Genomic DNA, 17,874 nt, shown 5'->3' on the forward strand with positions numbered 1-17,874 from the left:
AAAGTGCACTACAAATTTTGATCCGTCTTACTCTTTTGATGTGATTCAACTTGGATCAATCTTCTTATTCTTAAAATACTAGAATCACTTTTGATAATTATAAACCTACATAATTTAGTCATAACACGACCTATAATTGATAAATACTTACAATCGTGATCAACAATCACAATTTATGTCTATTATGAATTGCAATTGACAGATGACTTATACATTATAACTACGATAGGACTTGAATCAATGTCTTATCCTCAAAATATTACTATTATTTTTTATGATAATAGACATACATAATTTAGTTATAACAAGACCTATAATCATGATTGACAAATACAATTTATGCATATTATGAATTGCAACACATACATGTAACTTATAAATTGTGAAGATAAATGTGATTTATGTATATTTTAGTTTTAATATGCATACTTATAAAATCACTGTTAATATAAAATGTATAATGTATATCAATTGTATAGATTTTATGAATCACAATTAATAAATATGTTATAGAACATGTTTTTCAAACTTCAAATTATATATTTCGAGTTTAAAGTTGAAATAATAAGCTAATCGAGTAAATCAGATAATTTTAAAATTATCTTTTGGAACCAAATATTTTGGAGTAAGTAACACAAATATATGCATTTGGGTGTTATGGACGAAAATTGAGAAATAGATGGATGAAATTGCAACTTCCCTAAAAGTTTGAGGGTCAATATAACATACAAACCAGAAGTAAAACCCTAGTAGCAGGAACTGAGCTCAGTGAACTGAGAGTGAACTTCATCTCCGGTGACTTCTCTATCGCGCCGATCACATCTCCGGCGACTTCGAAAACGCACCGATCTGCGTTGAAGGTATTCGGTTTATCTTTCTTTATCTCATTATATAGTAGTTCCACAACCCTCAGCTCTCCGTTTTTATCTGCTACGTTTCTTAGTTTTCTGGTGTAGAAGCAATGCACAGGAAGGAAATTCTCATGAAAATGTAAATCCTTAGATTTTGAGTTACTAAAATTGATAGGAAAAGGAAAACTGAAATAGTTTAATTAGCAATGATATGAAGTTACTGAGAGCTGAAATTTATGATCTTTGTTACTATTTGTCTTATTGTATTTGGTAGTTAACAATTTTTACATCCGTTCGGTGAGTGGCTGAGCTAGTATCTTCACTGAGTGGTTCAAAATATGGAAAGTAAACACATGGAGAAGTCAAAGGAGGTTCAACATCAATCAAAAAAGTAATTTTAACCATGTATAAACAACACAATTTTCAGCTAAATGATTCGGATGAACCTCCTTGGCCATACTTGGCTCCACCCATGCGTTCCGTCTTGGTGATGATACCTTTGCGACCAATATTTTGGAAATGATATGTCCAAAAAAAGGTGTCTTTTGAAAGCACGTGACTTTTCATGAAAGGATGGTTAGTTTATGAGTGTTTTCGATACATAATGTAAATCGTAAGATCAATCCAATATTGATGTCATCCGGAAATTGTAGAGTCTCGTGTAAATCTTCGGAAGTGCATCCTAAGTTAACCAAAAGCAAGAGCAAGTTATGGTGTTTCTGAGCCTTTTTCCCTGTAATAATTTGTCAACTCATCCCCTTGGTTCATGCAAACCACAAAACTTCATTCACTTCTTAGGGGAGGGGAATGTAGTTTGGTATGGTTAATTACTGCTCATTACGGAAACTCTAAAATGTGAATTGAAATTTTATGACTTTTTCTTTGATCATGAGATCAGTTATCAAATACAGAAATTCAGGTTCCATGGCTATCACACCCATACTACATTTAATGCTTATTTTCTAAACCTTTAAACATTAGAAATTCATGCGAACTTATTCTTGTTCTTGTTTTGCTCTCTCTCTCTCTTTTTGGGTGGGTGAGTTTGAGTGCTTAGCTATTCATCTTTCTCAGATAGGTACCCAATGGTTCTTGGGTTAGTTTGCTTCATGGACAATTAAGTTAGATAATGTTCCACTGACTAAAAAAAGAGGTTAGAATTGTGTTTTGCCGATCCTTATTGGGAGTTGATATTTTTCCTTCTTTGTATGTGTTTTGTCATTCCCATTTGTGTATCTGTTTTACTCTTTCTGTCTCAGGTGTGTTTCAAGGATAATTCAATCTGACATATTGAGAATTTCCTTTGTGTTGCTTATCAGAAGAACAAAATGTCCTTTGTTTTCTTTTGTGTTATCAGAAGAACAAAGTTTCCTTTGTTTTCTTTTGCGTTATCAGAAGAACATAGCATCCTTTACTCTCAAAATATATTTTTTTGAACCTTCAAAAAAATTTAGAGCACTGGACCTGTATTCCATGGGGTACCTGGAACTTCAAAAGAATATTACGATCTAAAAACTGTTTCCAACTTCAGTGCTACTAAGAAAATGTCTCGATGTGTTACAGCATTTTGGAGTATGATTCCTTCAATGAGTGAACTTCTTGGTTGAGTTGGCTTTGATTACCTGCAGTGTGCATCTTGTCGTAGTTTTTCATTTTCCAAGATTTGATGTAATTCAGTTCTGTGATTCCTGAAGTTGGTTGAATCAAGAGAAGACAAAAGATGCCACTATACGACTGTATGCTGTTACTGAAACCCCATGTAAAGAAGGAGGCTATGATGGACCTCGTTGCAAAAGTTGGGAAGCATGTCTATCGAAAAAATGGCGTCCTTACAGATTTAAAGTCATTTGGAACTGTTCAACTGGGTTATGGCATTAAGAAACTAGATGGAAGATACTATCAGGTGTGTTTCTCTTGATATCCTTTTACTTTCAGTAATGTTATAATCTCTCCCCTCCTCCACCCCGGTAGGTAAGTGATTTATTAGAAAGTCCCTGTATTTTTAACCTTGCAAGCTCCCCACCCCAAAAAAAGAAGTATGCCAGAGAAATTCCCAAAACAAAACCTGCTTAGCAAGGCTCTTTTTTCCACTCCCCCGGATCTGCCCAAATTTCAAATGGCTGCATGTCAAGACTAAGAATACTATTGTGTACATTTATAATGCGGATTAACTGAGTGTCAGATGCTACACATGCAAATAGGCAATCATGTTAGACGAAACCAGTTTCAGATCAAAACTTAAAATTAAGGTACTTGTAAAAAAGATTTTTTTTTTTTGAGAAACTCAACTTGTATTATAAACAAAAGAATACACACGGAGTGTTCTAGTAATACTTACATCCAAAAGTTGCAAAAGAAAGAAGAACTCCTATGAAGGTCATAAGAACTCTAAAATACTAGGAATATCCTCTGCATCTTGAGAATTGTAAAAAAGATTTAAAATTTAGATATGATCAATTCAAAGGAACCACCACAGAAGTATTGTCTGTTGGTGAATCTTACACTGCTTCCTTGAATCTCAAGCATTTGTCAAGGTAAATCCGTAAAGTACTCGTAAAATATTTCAAATATGATTGTCATCTGACCTTTAGCCCTTCAATGTTTCACTTTTATGTCTGGCATTTTTAAGAATTAATCCCTTTAAATGCTGTGAGAGAGCTGTTTAGCCCCAACCTCATATTTATTCTGTGCCGCTTTCCATTATCTTGGTGCATGACAAAACAAACTCCAAATTCGTTTAGGTACTGTTGCGATGACCACACCTCTGTATTCCTTTTCTGTGATGCACACATGACAATTTTTCTCAGAGACCTTTAGAACTAAGCTTTTTCTTCTGTATATTTGCAAAGCAGTACAAAAGAAGTCTGTCAAATTTCACTAGAAGTGTTCTTGTCCTCGGTATTTGATTATTGTTACTAACTTTTAAGGATATTGCATGTTTCTTAGGGTCAACTGATGCAAATGACAGTGATGACACCACCCAGTTTAAACAATGAACTGCATTACCTGAACAAAGAAGACCGCTTACTCCGTTGGCTTTTGGTTAAGCATCGAGACATCAAATTTGGATTTGACTTGTTGGGTGAAGATGATGATGGCAAGGCTGAACTAAGCAAGTTTAGGAGCAACATGTATGAGGAGGAAGAAGAAGAAGAAGATGATGATGATGACGACGACGATGACGAGTATAATACTAATGAAGCTGAGACAAACAAACTAGAAAGTTGATGAATTTCATTCTGTGCTCACACCCTTTTTCCTCAATTTGATCAGCAGTCAGACTCATCGTACCATCTCAATGAACATGATATTGTTCGTCAAAAGCTACGCGGAGTGTCGTGGCCAACGATTTTGTAGTGCATGCCTTTTGTTGCCTAAAAAACTAGTTATACAGGATAATTTTCTTAGAATAATCCAGTTTGCAAACAAATTAGTTAAGTTCATTGTATGATTTCAAAGCTCAGTAATGAATTGATCCATTTTAGTTGGATACTGGAATGTGCTAACACCAAATAAGTGAATATAATGTCACCCTTCATTTTTCACACTTTTAATGTCCTTTAGTTTTATTATGTTAAAATGTCAAATTTTGTTTATCAACCCAGGGTTGGTGAAGGTTGTTGATCATGCAGATTGAAAAGTTAGGTCACAAATTCGAGTTGTGGAAGCAGACACTTTAGAAACACATGAAATATTAGCAGAAATAGAGATTTTAGGCGCAATATGTTAGTATTTGTAGATTGTCTTCATAACACTCATTTGGGTGTGATCCTACTTTGAACTCTGCCATTGTTAATTTCAAAGCCTAAAGGAATATACAACTATGGTATAATCATTATGATTTGACCATAAGTTAACTAATTTATGGGATTTGAGCAAAGTGCAAGATTAGTTGATTGAAGATGAAGTGTGCGTTGAAAAATGCTAGTGCAATTAGTTTCTTGATCACTTTTTCTTACATTTTTTGTATCATTGTATGATTAAAAAAACAGATTGTTTTATTTTCTTACGAAGCTACTATATCATATTTATTTGGTGTGAAATAAAATTAAATGATTGTGATTTGAGGTTTCATCATTAAATAGAAGTTTCGTATTTGACTTAGAAGAGCGAAAATTATAGAAAAGTCTCTATCGAATTTTATTTCATTAAGGATTATATTTAATTTTCACGTAATAACTCTTGTATATCTAAGTTCAATGTGAATTTCGTTAAGGATTATGTTTAATTTTTACATAATAACTCTTGTATATCTAAGTTCAATGTGAATTTAGATTAACAAAACATTTAGTTTTAAGAATCTTAAATATAAAAATTTGAGTATAGTTTAATGGCTGATAAAGTAGATGAAACTCATGAGAAATCAACATTTATATTTCAACTATAACAAACAATATTAGTTAATTTATTTTAAACGTTCATATATTTAAGTTTTGATAAATAAAATTATTTATACAAATGAGTTAGGCTTCAGAAAAAGCTTCTATACCTTCACGAGGTAGTAATAAGATCTGTGTACACTCTACTTTCTCTACATACAATTTAGTGAGATTTCACTATTATGTTATTGTAAATGAGTAAGGCTCATATAATCAACGACATAATACATCGACAATTTCTTACATTTGTCAGAAAAAATTATTTAGACGTTCGAACTACATCTTACTCCAATTGAACGTTTGAATACATGATAAAATGTTCCTATTAAACACTTAATAATTCAAAATTTGAAAAAACTTTTGTACATTCTTAAACATCTATTAACAAGTTAAGTTAACCACATATTAAGCAAATCAACCTAAAGCAAAACATGGATAGGTTTTATCGTTTAGTGAGGTTACGTATCAAGTTTAAATTTCAACAGAAACAAAAGCACTAACGGAATCTTTTCGTCTGTCTTATTTTGGTGAAAAGAGTTATCTAGTCTCAATTACTCACGAGAGATGACACATATCATGTGAAATCAATCAAGGCGCATGAATTCAGACACACATCGTTTTTTTCGCCCAAAATTTAAATAAAATTTGTTTAAATATTCATTGGAACCATAATTCGAGTGTCTAAACGAAATCATTAGGTTAGATATATATAATTACATCATTATTACACAACTTAGCATTTTTGCATTTCCTCCTTCACACACACAATTGCTACTTTGCTTCAAGGGTTTCGAGCTTGTGTAAATTCTCTCCATTTCTCCGATCTCTCAATCGGAATTCAAATCCCTAGAATTCGTTTTCCATCAATACAATCTCACCTCAGATTTCATAAATCTAGAAGGATCTAGAACGAAATCCTCAATTCGGAAAATCGTTTTCCATTTCTTCGAAAAAAATAATCAGAAATTGATACTTTAAGCGACGTTCTGGTGATGTGAAAGCTCGTTTTTTTGGTTTGTTTGATGATAAGGAAAGTTCTGGAAGAGTTGAGGATTTGGATTTGGATTGATTTCGTTGCTTAGAGAGTTGAAGAGGGTAAAAAAATGGATGTGGATTTAATTGGTGATGTAGCGAGGCTTGATGCTGAACTGTTGCAGCTTCCTGATGTTTCGTCGTTTGCTATCAAGGATAACCCTTTTGTTGCCCAGAAGCTTTTTGATCAATGGCTATCGCTTCCGGACACGACACCTTTGGTAGTTCCACAGTGCCTAATTTTGCTAATCATTTGTGTATTTTTTTGTGTATTAGGAATTAGATTTTGGTAGCATCTTGAGTGTACCGAGGACATGACCTTAGGTAGGAGAGTTTGGATGTTGTGGAATAAGGTAGAAGGTTAGTTGGTAGTTGAGTCTAGCTTTCCTGCAATATATGCGTGGTGGTCATACTTGGACCTTCCTTCTTACCAGTAGTGTTAGCTCTATTTACGACACCTTTGGTAGTTCCACTGTGCTTAATTTTGCTGATAGTTTTGTTTTGTTTTGTTTTTTGATGTATTAGGAATTAGATTCTGAAATTTTAATTTGGGTCCATTCTTTTTTTTCCATAACTTGGTTGATATGGTGAATAAGTGAAGGATTTTGGGCTATGAATGATTTGTAATTCATGTTAAGTATGGAACATTGTTGCCAAAATGACAAAGTTGGAATGCACCTTGGTGTGGCCTGGTGGTCTTTGAAGTGGGTTGAGCACCTTGAGGTCCACTAGAAAGTAGAAACAAAAACACTAGGTGATTTCTTTCTATCCATTGTAGCCTTAGTGGACAAAGTTACCTGGTACCTAGTGGTGGGAGCTGGCTGGGTATTAGCCGTGGTGTGCAAAAGCCGGCCCGGACACAACGGTTTTAAAAAAAAAAAGACAAGTTGGAAAAGAAGTGAAAGGGAAATTGAAATTTTTGTGGTTGGTATAACTGACAATTCCCTTGTGAATTAGCTACTCTACCCCCAGTTGGCTCATAGATTCAAACTGGTTGGATTGCCATCCCGCCAGCCTGCCACCCTTTACCCGGGTAATACTCAAGTACCAGGCTTCAAGAAAATTGTGAAGTGTAGTTACAAGCAGTACTTTCAAGTTAGACTGGTGGGCAACCTGGAAAGAGAGAAATTCTAGGTGTTTTGAGAGCGTAGAGAATAGTATGCAGAAAGTTAAACTCAACTGCATTTTGTCGTTATGTTTTTGGTGCAATCAATTATACTCAAATGAAACTGTCTCTATAATTGATGTTTTAGATTCAATTTAGATTTAAAATAGTGGAGTTTTGGAGTTCATCTGTATATAAGGTTTAGTACTGCCCATGTACTATTGTGTTATAATACAAAGTTTTTTTAAAAAAAGCAGTACTTTCAAGTTAATGCGTTATTGCATCATAATGTGCTCCTATATGATCTGTCTTGTATCTCACAGAAGTGATTCTAACTACTATAATATGTTGACTTCATGAGAATGTTAAGTATATTATGTTGAGTGAAGTATCATGTTGAGTGAATGTACTGTCAAGTCCTCTAGGGTGAGGAATGATTAGAAGGCACCGTGAAGATGTATTAACCATTTTTGTGTGGAGTGTAGAAGAAAATTTTCAATAGTCTGTTGCAATTCCGTGCTCTTTCTCTGAGTTCTTTTGTCTACTTTTGTTATGATTGTACATTCTTTGGATCTCCGGGATCAATTGTGTTTCTTTTGTTTGAGTGTACTCTTGTTCTTTACCAACAAAAATCCAACATTGCTCAGAGTTTGAATAATAATATGCATATAAGACTACAACAACTTGTTGCAGTCGCTGATAATGGAATCACTGTGTTCATGGAACTACTGTCTCTGACAAGCTTTCCCAGGATGATGGAGATGTGGTGGTGCTCTGGTTTAATGGAGACTCTTCGTAAATTTTTGTATTGTTGGTGATGAACAGTGATAGTATCATAGTAATGCTTGAGGATGTTCGGCATTGTATTGTATTGTTGGTGCTTTGGATGTTCACACGCGTTTGAGCTTTTAAGAATTGAACATTGAACTGATGGACTATTGAACATCCATGTGGATTTTTCTCAGTACTGGGGGCCTATGATGCTTTGTGCTGTCTGCCCTGCATTATTTCAAATAGAAGCGATGATATGTGCATTTCCCCCCATTTCATTTAAATAAAGTTGTTGATCTCAGGTTGATTGGCAAATGGAAAGTAATCTTTTTCACTACATGCAGGTGAAAAATTTGCTTAATAATGCTAAAGCTGGTGGTCCCTTGAATGCGACTGGAACTTCTTCCAGCACAAATGTAGCAACAAGCAGTTCTTTGCCGTCTATGTTTCCGGCTGGAAGTACCCCTCCGCTTTCCCCAAGAAGTTCATCTGGTTCGCCGCGAACAACGAGACCCAGGGCAGGCCCCTCTATGTTAGGATCCCCTTTGAAATTAGTGAACGAGCCTGTTAAAGAGCTAATACCACAGGTATGGAAACGTTGCATAACTAATTCAGAGTGATGCCTTTGTTTTTTTTGGCACAGACAGATTGTGATGATTTCTCCTTTTTGATCAAATGCATATGATGATAGCAGTTCTATTTTCAAAATGGCCGTCCACCTCCAAATGAATTGAAGGAACGCTGCTTGTTTAGAATAAACCAGTTTTTCTATGGTCACACGGATGGACTACAAATGGATGGTAAGGTTCCCCCTTTTTTCTTGGGTGGGGGTAGGGCGGGGTAATAAACCAAATATAAGCATAATACTAAGCTGGATCACATATTTTTTTATAAGAAAAAGTTTCTTGATACTTAAAGAGTAGTTTATCATTATTTATGCTAGCTATATGGGCAGTTGACCTTTATGATGCGACTTATTATTATTTATGTGTGCATTTTGACATTCCATTTAAGTTATTTTTTCCTTGGTTGTCAGAATTCAAACCAATTACTAAGGAAATATGCAAGTTGCCATCGTTCTTCTCCACGGTTCTTTTTAGGAAGATTGATGTTGATAGAACAGGCGTCATAACAAGGTAAATGTTATCTTTCTTCTGAATTCTCGAGATGATTCGTTAACTCTTTTGGGTATTTCCTAGAAGGTCATCTGCACCTTCAGAAAGTGGAAATGAAAATATGGGATGAAGGCCATCCCTTCTTCCTTTAACATCTTTCTATGTCTTTTTGTCCTCTTCTAACATGTTTCTATAAGATATATAAGAATACATTTTCTTGAACAGATATCCTTCTATATGTTTTTGAAGTTCAATATAAAGTGTATTTATCTTTTTTTTTGGAGGTTCTAAAGTTAGTCAGATCTGTTGCATTGTGACAGAACATTGTTATTCTGGGTTGTTTGCCTTAGCTGCCTCAATTTCAGTTTGAGATGGGTTTGATGTATATTCACCCTCCTTTATATTTTAAAAATTGAATAGACGAGAATACCAAATAAAAAGGAATTAGTGTGGTACACAAAAAAAATATAAAACAGTTTGATCATACAATAAAATAACATTATCCTAAGATTTTCTCCCAAATAGCATTGCATTTTGGTAATTGTTATCCCACTGAAGTGACTGGCGCCTTAATAGACATGTTCACTTTGTTACCTTCCAACATTCCTTTCACATCTTGGAATTTTATTTGACTAGATGGGAAATGCTGTTTTCTGGAGAGTTCTTTCTTTCTTTTAACTAAAGTACACCTTGTGAACTTCTGTTCGTAGTGTAAAAAATCTGTTTTATGAGCTGATGATCTTTACTAGTTGTTCTTTCAATAGTTCAAGTTAAAGAACTTCTTTTGGTCTGTATCTGGAACTCTTTGCCTTGTGAACTTATATCACATCTGGACCTTTAAAAAAAATATTCGAACACCTCTCCTGTGTTTATTTATAACTACTAACACTAGAAAAAGACCAACTCAGAAGTGATACCTGATATAGGGTACTAGTAATGCTGATGCATAGTATACCTGAGCATTTAGTGCTAATATTTTCCTAGTAATGTCTGAAACTACTTGAAAGAGAGCTTGCTGATGCTATTTGCTTAACATGGCTGTAGGGATGTCTTTGTTGATTATTGGGTCAACGGAAACATGTTGACAAAAGATATAGCAACCCAAATTTACACAATCTTGAAGCAGCCGGATCTCAAACACCTGACACAGGTGCTTTCTCTAGTTTGTTTTTTATTTGTTTGAGTGGCTCATCACATTATTTTGTAGTTTCTCGCTCATCCTATCTCAAAAGAGCTAAAGATTTTGTCTGATTATTCATGATTATAAAGAGATTATTTTTATGCAACAGAAAGGTTGTGGATTTGTTTTTTTCCTACCATCTATTGAAATTTCAACCAATTTGATTGTAGGATGATTTCAAGCCTGTTCTTCGAGATCTTTTGGCAACACATCCTGGTTTAGAGTTCTTACGGAACACACCCGAATTTCAAGAGCGATATGGTACCCTTCTCAATATTATGTAGCATTAATTGCTAATGCATGCAGAATTTTTTTGTGCCCTTGAAATCGTCAATGCTTTTTGTGATGTATATAACCATTGTCCTAAGTAATTTCTTCTGTTAGACTTCCCTATTAATTTCTATCTTGAGATGTTACATTTAACCATAGCAAAAAAACTAGAAGTGCTATGGTGGTTGTTGCTATAAAATTTTCAGTGAGGTGGGTGTCTGGGATGAACTGGACAGGTATTATATGTTGAACTAAGTGTGCTGTATTACTCATCCCCCTGACCCGTGGTTGAGAAGAAAGGCAATGAAAGATTTAAGGGTTCCTAGCTGTGTTATCTCGCATGGAGCAATTACCTTTTCTGGGCTTTTGGTATGTCAAGCATGAGAACTCTAATGCCTTGTATTTCTCATCTAACTAAGACTTGAAATTTCCTTTAGTTGCTCGCTATAAAGGAGTCCCATTCAAACTAGTTTAGGTAACTGCTAACCTTTTACCCTTTTGGGACTTGGGAATGGAGTAGATAGTCTGCTTTTTACAGGTGGAATGATACATCTTATTTAGATTCTTGTTTGTAACATAGAGGGGTTTCAAACTACTACACTCTATGGTAACAGTTAATTTTCTTGCATTGGCCAGCTGAAACTGTAATATACAGAATATTTTTCTACGTGAATAGATTGGGTGATGGTCATCTTACCCTCAGGGAGCTGAAGCGTTCTGACCTAATTGCTGCAATGCAACATGCAGATGAGGAAGAAGATATTAACAAGGTCCTTAGGTAAATACATTTGCAACAGTATCGACTTAATGTAGACATGAAAAAATGTACAAACTTCTTTTTGGGAAAATTTAGAGATTCACGTCTTTTACTTCACTTGATGCCATCTGTTCTTGTTTCATTGCCATCAAAATGTCTAATGTCGTGTGGTTTGAATACAAGCATGCTTATGTGGCAAGTGGTGGTGCTAAGAAATTGTCTTTTTTTTACTAGTCAAAGAAAGAAGAGAGGAGAAAAGGTGCAGTATATATCACTGATTAGCAAAATCCTTTTTGGAAGATTGACATTACAAAAGGACATCACAATGTTTTGCAGATTACTTTAAAACTCTGGGTTCTCACAGAGACTAAGTCAAATATTCTGTTACTTTCTTTTCCTTTTAGAGTTTGTTCTACTGGCTTTTGCTTGACATTATTCTCACTGATAACTTCGGGCAAGTTCTTGTTACTTCTTCCGATCAAGTAAATACTTCTGCTGCATCTCTGAGCACCTTATTTTTGCTGCAGATACTTTTCTTATGAACACTTTTACGTGATATATTGCAAGTTTTGGGAGCTCGATACCGATCATGATTTTCTGATTGATAAAGAGAACCTCATTCGATATGGCAACCATGCCCTTACATACAGGATTGTTGATAGAATATTTTCTCAGGTTTGAGTCTTCCATGTACTCTGTCACTTTCAATTTACCTTCCCTGCAATAATGAATAAACTGTTGTATTTTAAGAATGCTTGCTTATCACGTTATAAGGAGTTTATGTTTTAATTTTCTGTCGTCCCCGCAGGGATATCTGATTAGTAGAGAGAAGATTAGCATGTTTAATTGTTTTGTCAGGTTCCAAGGAAGTTTACAAGTAAAGTTGAAGGAAAGATGGGTTATGAAGACTTCGTTTACTTTATATTATCAGAGGAGGATAAAACGTCAGAGCCTGGTCTTGAGTACTGGTAATTTCAGGATTAACATGAAACTCTTTTTCAAGTTCCATTAAAATGTTAAAACTTTTCCTCCTGATTCTTCTATAATAGAGCATATGTATCTTCTTTTTATGAAGATGGAGCATTTGAGTCTCTTTTTTATCATTTGTGAATTTTTTTTCTGCTGAGCGGGATTATGTTAGTAATGTTCTTCCTTTAAGGAGCCAACTGATTTCCACTATCCATGCCAATTTTATGACTGCAGCTGGATTGATGAATTCCTTCTGTGTTGTGCTTTCCTAGTTTATTGAGTAGGAAAGGGGGATGAGATGTTGGTGTAAGTCTTCAAAAAGACGTTTGTTTAGGTTAAGAGAATCGGCTCTCCAATAATTAATAGCATCTGGGATCACCAAAGATGCTGGTACTTGGAAGTATATGCTATTATTGTTCATAAGGTTAATATGCTTGTGCTAACCAGGATATCACGAGTATGAATAAGATTTTCCTTGCAAATTACCTACTTCTAGTTCTAGCCATATATTTGTTGCATTTAGATTATATTTCCTATTTGTTTTCAGCAATTGTTTTTGTTCTGCGTAAACAGTTTTTTTGTTTTATCAGAAAAAGAGAAGTCGAAGGTTGTTTCCCAGACCTTAATCCAAACAAACACACTGTTTTGTGGAAAGGTGGGGAAAAATAAAAACAAAACAAAAGCAATACCGTTTTAACACCTTAAAAAAAAAGACCAAGACTAGATCTGTTTTAATCCTAGTACCATCTCAGATGAACGAAAGTAATTCACACAGGTTGCAAAACTGAATGATAATTCAAGTGCTTTTGCCATGCCTGTTTTATTATAATTTGTTTATGAGAATAGAATCAACGTCTTCCCCTCCCCCCGTCCTGCTCTGATTCTGATACAAAATAATTTTGGTGATTTGAGTATTTTAATGAGATGTGAATATTTACAATAATGGCCTATGGGAGGTTATAACATGCATTATTAACTGGAAAGCCAAGTTACTGATTGAATGCATAAGATTTGAGTACACAGAGGACTTTTTCAGATTAGTAAGGTCATTTTTATTACTTTTGTTAATCCAGGAGGTGCAGAATCTTTACATAGTAGATAACTCAAGCTCCCTCAAAATTTAGGGAACTGAGAAGTCAACTAATGTGTCTTGATCATACACGTCAAATATTTTACACCAAAGAAATCCATCAACTATGCATCAGTCCCAAACAAGTTGGAGTCGACACACCAAAAGAAATCCAAAAATAAAATAAAAATTACAGACGTTGATATTTGAGTTTACAAGCTGATACTGCAGTATCTTCAAAGTATCTCTGATTTCTATGTCCACAGTACCCAGAAAATGCAAGCTGGCCTAGTCCTCCAAACTCTTCTGTCTTCTTTCCTTATCGTCCTTTTTGCTAACCTTGTTAGTTGTTCTTTAGCTTATCTTGGTATTTGAAAGCTAATGGGTTGGAAGTCAAATCGCTGGTTGTTGCATTTTGAAGATTTAGAGTATATCAGGAATTATTGTGACAGTCAGGAAGGCCATTTAGTTGATTGTGTTGCATTAGGATTGTACGCTTTAATTCTGTTCATTTCAGCCAAGAATTTGGGCAAAATAATGGTATTATAAAATGATGAGTCCTCTTCAGAAAATTTGAATTGTATAGTTCTGGTAATGAACAAGTACTCACTTATAACCACAGCCTTCTCTCTATCTAAATTTATTTTATGGGCAGGTTCAAATGCATAGATTTGGATGGAAATGGTATTCTGACTAGGAATGAAATGCAATTCTTTTATGAGGAGCAGTTGCATAGAATGGAATGCATGGGCCAAGAGCCAGTGCTTTTTGAGGATATTTTGTGCCAGATGGTTGACATGATTAATCCAGAGGTAATCCTATTTTTTTTCTCACATTTGATATCTTTATCATGTTGTGTCCTATGAATGCTTTTTCTACTGTAATGAGAGAACACTTCTAGTTGACCTCTTTTGGTACCTAACTTGAAGTTTGTAAGTTGCATTGTTTGAATGGTTTTTTATGTGAAAGAAAGTGATGTAGAAGTTAAAAGTTAGTGAACTGCATTGTCCCAGTGGTTTGGGCTCGGGACTTCCATGTTGGAGGTCTCAAGTTTGAAACCCCTTGCCAGTGAAAGCAAGGGTTTGCCTTTTGGGTCGAGCTCGTCCCACCGGGCTTGCCTAGTGAGGGTTACCTCTCATGTGTGGTTTGCGAGCTATTGCATAGAAGCGGGGTTTTACCTTGTGCACACCCAAAGGGTAGCGGCTGCAGGTTTCCTTGTCATAAATAAAAAAAGTTAGTGAACTGTGTTTCTTTTTAAGCTCTGGTGGAGGTTGGCAGGCAGATTTTTTATCTTCTTGATGGTGAAATGGTAAACCAATGTGCTGAGTAAATTCCCTAGTCAATGGTCCTGCGGAAATAAGAAACACAGCAGATGTGTTTTCTTCCCTAAATATATGATTAGTTTGGGAAAGAAGTAGTCGATCTCTTTACCAACCGAAACAAGTTATGTCATTCTTCAACTTATATTGTTTGAGTAGATGCACAATATATAATGTTTTAATTGTACCATCTGGGTTAATTTTCAGAACGATACATAACACTGAAGTTTCTTTACTTGCAGGATCAAAGTTATTTTACGTTACGCGACTTGAAGGGAAATAAACTATCCAGCAGTGTTTTTAATGTTCTCTTTAACCTCAATAAGTTCATGGCATTTGAAACTCGCGACCCGTTCCTTATACGTCAAGTGAGTTAATGTTTGGTTAATAAGTAAATGAGCTCGATCTACATTCCTTCATCATTCTTACCAACAGATTAATATGATTTTCTTTTTGTTCCAGGAACGTGAGAACCCGAATTTGACCGAGTGGGATCGCTTTGCACACAGGGAATATATTAGACTCTCAATGGAGGAAGATGCAGAGGATGCCTCCAACGGAAGTGCAGATGTCTGGGATGAATCACTTGAGGCGCCTTTTTGAGTTTTTCAGTTGGCAAGGTGGAAAGGTATGAGCAATCCATTTTATTATATCTCCTTCAACCAGTACATATTGTAGATAGATAGTTCTGTGAAACAGTGTTTCTTATCAAGATCTCTCTGGGTTTTTTAACTCAAATATCCACTCTTTAATATTATGAAGCTGCTAGAAGGTCTAGTACTCGACTAAACTTATAAACACCTGGGGTGGCTCCATTTTGGATGATACTAACCATCGCTGAACCATAAAGTATTTTTTTACTGTATAATTTACTTTAATGTCATGACACTATTCCTTCTAAAATAATTGAAAAGATGAGGAAAATACATATTTTGAGCATCAAGTGGCAAAAGGTGGAGGATTTGTGGCTTAGGTCGCAGGTTCAAGCCCCACACCATGCAAAGCGAAGCCCGGTATTTAAGTGGAGAAGGGTAGCGGGGCGGGCCCATTATCCACCGAGTTTAGAAGGCTGTGATTGGTCCAAGGGGTGGGTCACAGACGGATTTCTCGGTTATCAAAATAAAATAAAATATTGAATGCTAGCTGGAACTGAATTCATAACAAAATTATTGACCACCCAGGTGAATGCAGAATCCCTTTTTATTAGAGATTATATCGTAGCCAAGTGATAGGAGATACATTCTCATCTCATTTTCAGTTGCAATACAAGTATATATCTCGGTGTGTGTGTGTGTGTTCATTTTAGCATAGCTAATTTGGCCACCTATTATTACTGTGTCCTCTACAATTTTGATCACTTCTATTACATTTATTTAATATGTGAGTTGGAAGGCCCTGGCTATAATGTGGGTATTGCTATACCAGAAGGCTGAACTCCTGTTTTTTAAATCTGTACTAGTTTCCAGCAAAGTGCCTGCAACGAACTTCATCTGAAGCTGAATTTTGAGCCGCAAAAGTGAATTTTGCACAGAAATGAATGTGGGATAAGCTGCTCTTGGAGATCTTTTGAGATAGCCACAGAGGAAATTTTGTTTGGTCTACACAGAGCACGCTCTCTCGAAGTATCTGTCCATGCTAGTTTGAAAACTGCCAACATGAATTATCAAGGGCTTGGCACATGAGCAATTGACGATAATGTACCCTCTGGTAATTCAGAACTTTCACATTTTGTTTTCTCTTTTGCTGTAACAAATCAATGTTATTAATTATTTGTTGTTGTTCCAATTTTCAGCGGTTTCAGATACGTTTTTGTCTAGATGAGGTTTAGTGTAGTGAGTGCCAATGTGCCATGTTATATGCCTTTTGTGTTCTGTGAATCTTTGATAGTTTTGTTATGGACTGCAGGATATTCTTCTCTATTTCTTTGTCCTGCCACTTGGATGTTGAAGCCAAGTATGGTAATTTTCCTGTCAATTGGCACTCTGTTGATTTATTAGTCACAAGTAATAAACTTGTTCTAGTATCACCATTCATTATCCCTTGAATTTGGTTGAGCAAGAATGAACTGAGTTTTACATTGTCAGTCTCAAGTTCGGATTAAGATGAAAGTTTTAGGTTTAGGTTTAACCTTGAACTTAAGGATTAGTATGATGAAAACAGTTTTAAACATTGAATGAAATATGTCCATATAGTGAAATATACAGTATATGTGTTCTAGTTTGGACAATACAATAGTCTAAAAGGTGTAATTCTTGCCTTATTTTTTCTTTGAAAGTAGCCATTGTTCCTATGGTCTTTAAGGATAGGCAAAGGGGGAAATTGACAGGAGAGATCACCATCGGAGGATGATCGAAGTTATTATTAATCACTTAACCAACAAATAAAATTACCTATAATGTAATAATGCTGATAAATTCAATTTCCCAATAACATGTTTAGTATTATTTCACAAGTGAGGTTTAGAGAGGACAAAATGTAGGGAGACCTTAATGTTACCTTTGCGGGATAGAAGGGTTGTTTCCAATAGATCATCGGAAATCCAATGTCCCAACAACATACTTTTTGTGCAATTTCACAAGTGAGATTTGTAAAGGTTAAAACATGCGCAAACCTTCTTCGATAATTCTTTAGTTCAAAAGATAATGAATTTAAGTGGGTTTGCTTCATCAACAAATAAAGTTTCCTATAATACTAATAAACTCAATATCCCCCTAACGAATTTAAGAGAGTTTGGTTGACACTTAATATCATGAATTGTAACATTTTCAAATGACTATTTTATCCTTCTCTTGATAAGGATTTAAAATAATAATAATAATAATAATAATAATAATAAGATATTTTAGATCATATTTAAAGTTGTTACGGTTTGTACTTTGAAAGTGCCAATTAAAAAAGCTTCCAACACTGTCCATTAAGAACATTTTCACATGCTAGAGGGGACCAATCATACCTAGCAGCATTGCATGTGCTTCTCTGTGCATGTCCTATTTTGTGCCTCTCTATTTGTCAATCAAAAATTTTACTAAAATATAATTTAAAATTTATATATATATA

At 35.0% G+C, this 17,874-nt stretch overlaps 2 protein-coding genes across 8 annotated transcripts; both read left to right on the forward strand.

Annotated features, from left to right (window-relative positions):
• The first annotated feature begins 721 nt into the window (after positions 1–721).
• On the forward strand, positions 722–4,398 carry LOC102590182 (uncharacterized). Of its 4 annotated transcripts, none has more exons than XM_006345832.2 (3): positions 722–860; positions 2,529–2,754; positions 3,798–4,398. In XM_006345832.2, the coding sequence occupies exons 2-3, from the start codon at positions 2,572–2,574 to the stop codon at positions 4,077–4,079; spliced, it is 465 nt and encodes a 154-aa protein (XP_006345894.1). In that variant the 5' UTR covers positions 722–860; positions 2,529–2,571; the 3' UTR covers positions 4,080–4,398. The 4 variants fall into 4 exon arrangements, with proteins under 4 accessions (XP_006345894.1, XP_006345896.1, XP_006345895.1 ...); XM_006345834.2 differs by having other exon boundaries at positions 2,546–2,754; XM_006345833.2 differs by lacking the exon at positions 722–860 and adding an exon at positions 1,881–2,004.
• Positions 4,399–5,953: 1,555 nt separating this feature from the next.
• LOC102590984 (serine/threonine protein phosphatase 2A regulatory subunit B''beta-like) lies at positions 5,954–16,862 on the forward strand. 4 transcript variants are annotated; one of them, XR_367199.2, is made up of 14 exons: positions 5,954–6,483; positions 8,483–8,725; positions 8,830–8,938; positions 9,175–9,274; positions 10,298–10,403; positions 10,604–10,694; positions 11,340–11,481; positions 11,988–12,135; positions 12,319–12,428; positions 14,154–14,310; positions 15,060–15,185; positions 15,280–15,445; positions 16,277–16,524; positions 16,723–16,862. XR_367199.2 is itself a non-coding variant. In XM_006345835.2 (13 exons), the coding sequence occupies exons 1-12, from the start codon at positions 6,334–6,336 to the stop codon at positions 15,418–15,420; spliced, it is 1,623 nt and encodes a 540-aa protein (XP_006345897.1). In that variant the 5' UTR covers positions 5,954–6,333; the 3' UTR covers positions 15,421–15,445; positions 16,277–16,843. The 4 variants fall into 4 exon arrangements, 2 of the variants coding, with proteins under 2 accessions (XP_006345897.1, XP_006345898.1); XR_367198.2 differs by having other exon boundaries at positions 16,610–16,843; XM_006345835.2 differs by having other exon boundaries at positions 16,277–16,843.
• Positions 16,863–17,874: the final 1,012 nt, after the last annotated feature.

This window comes from Solanum tuberosum, unplaced genomic scaffold (assembly GCF_000226075.1).
Source record: "Solanum tuberosum cultivar DM 1-3 516 R44 unplaced genomic scaffold, SolTub_3.0 scf00072, whole genome shotgun sequence".
In the NCBI taxonomy this organism is placed as follows: Eukaryota; Viridiplantae; Streptophyta; class Magnoliopsida; order Solanales; family Solanaceae; genus Solanum; species Solanum tuberosum.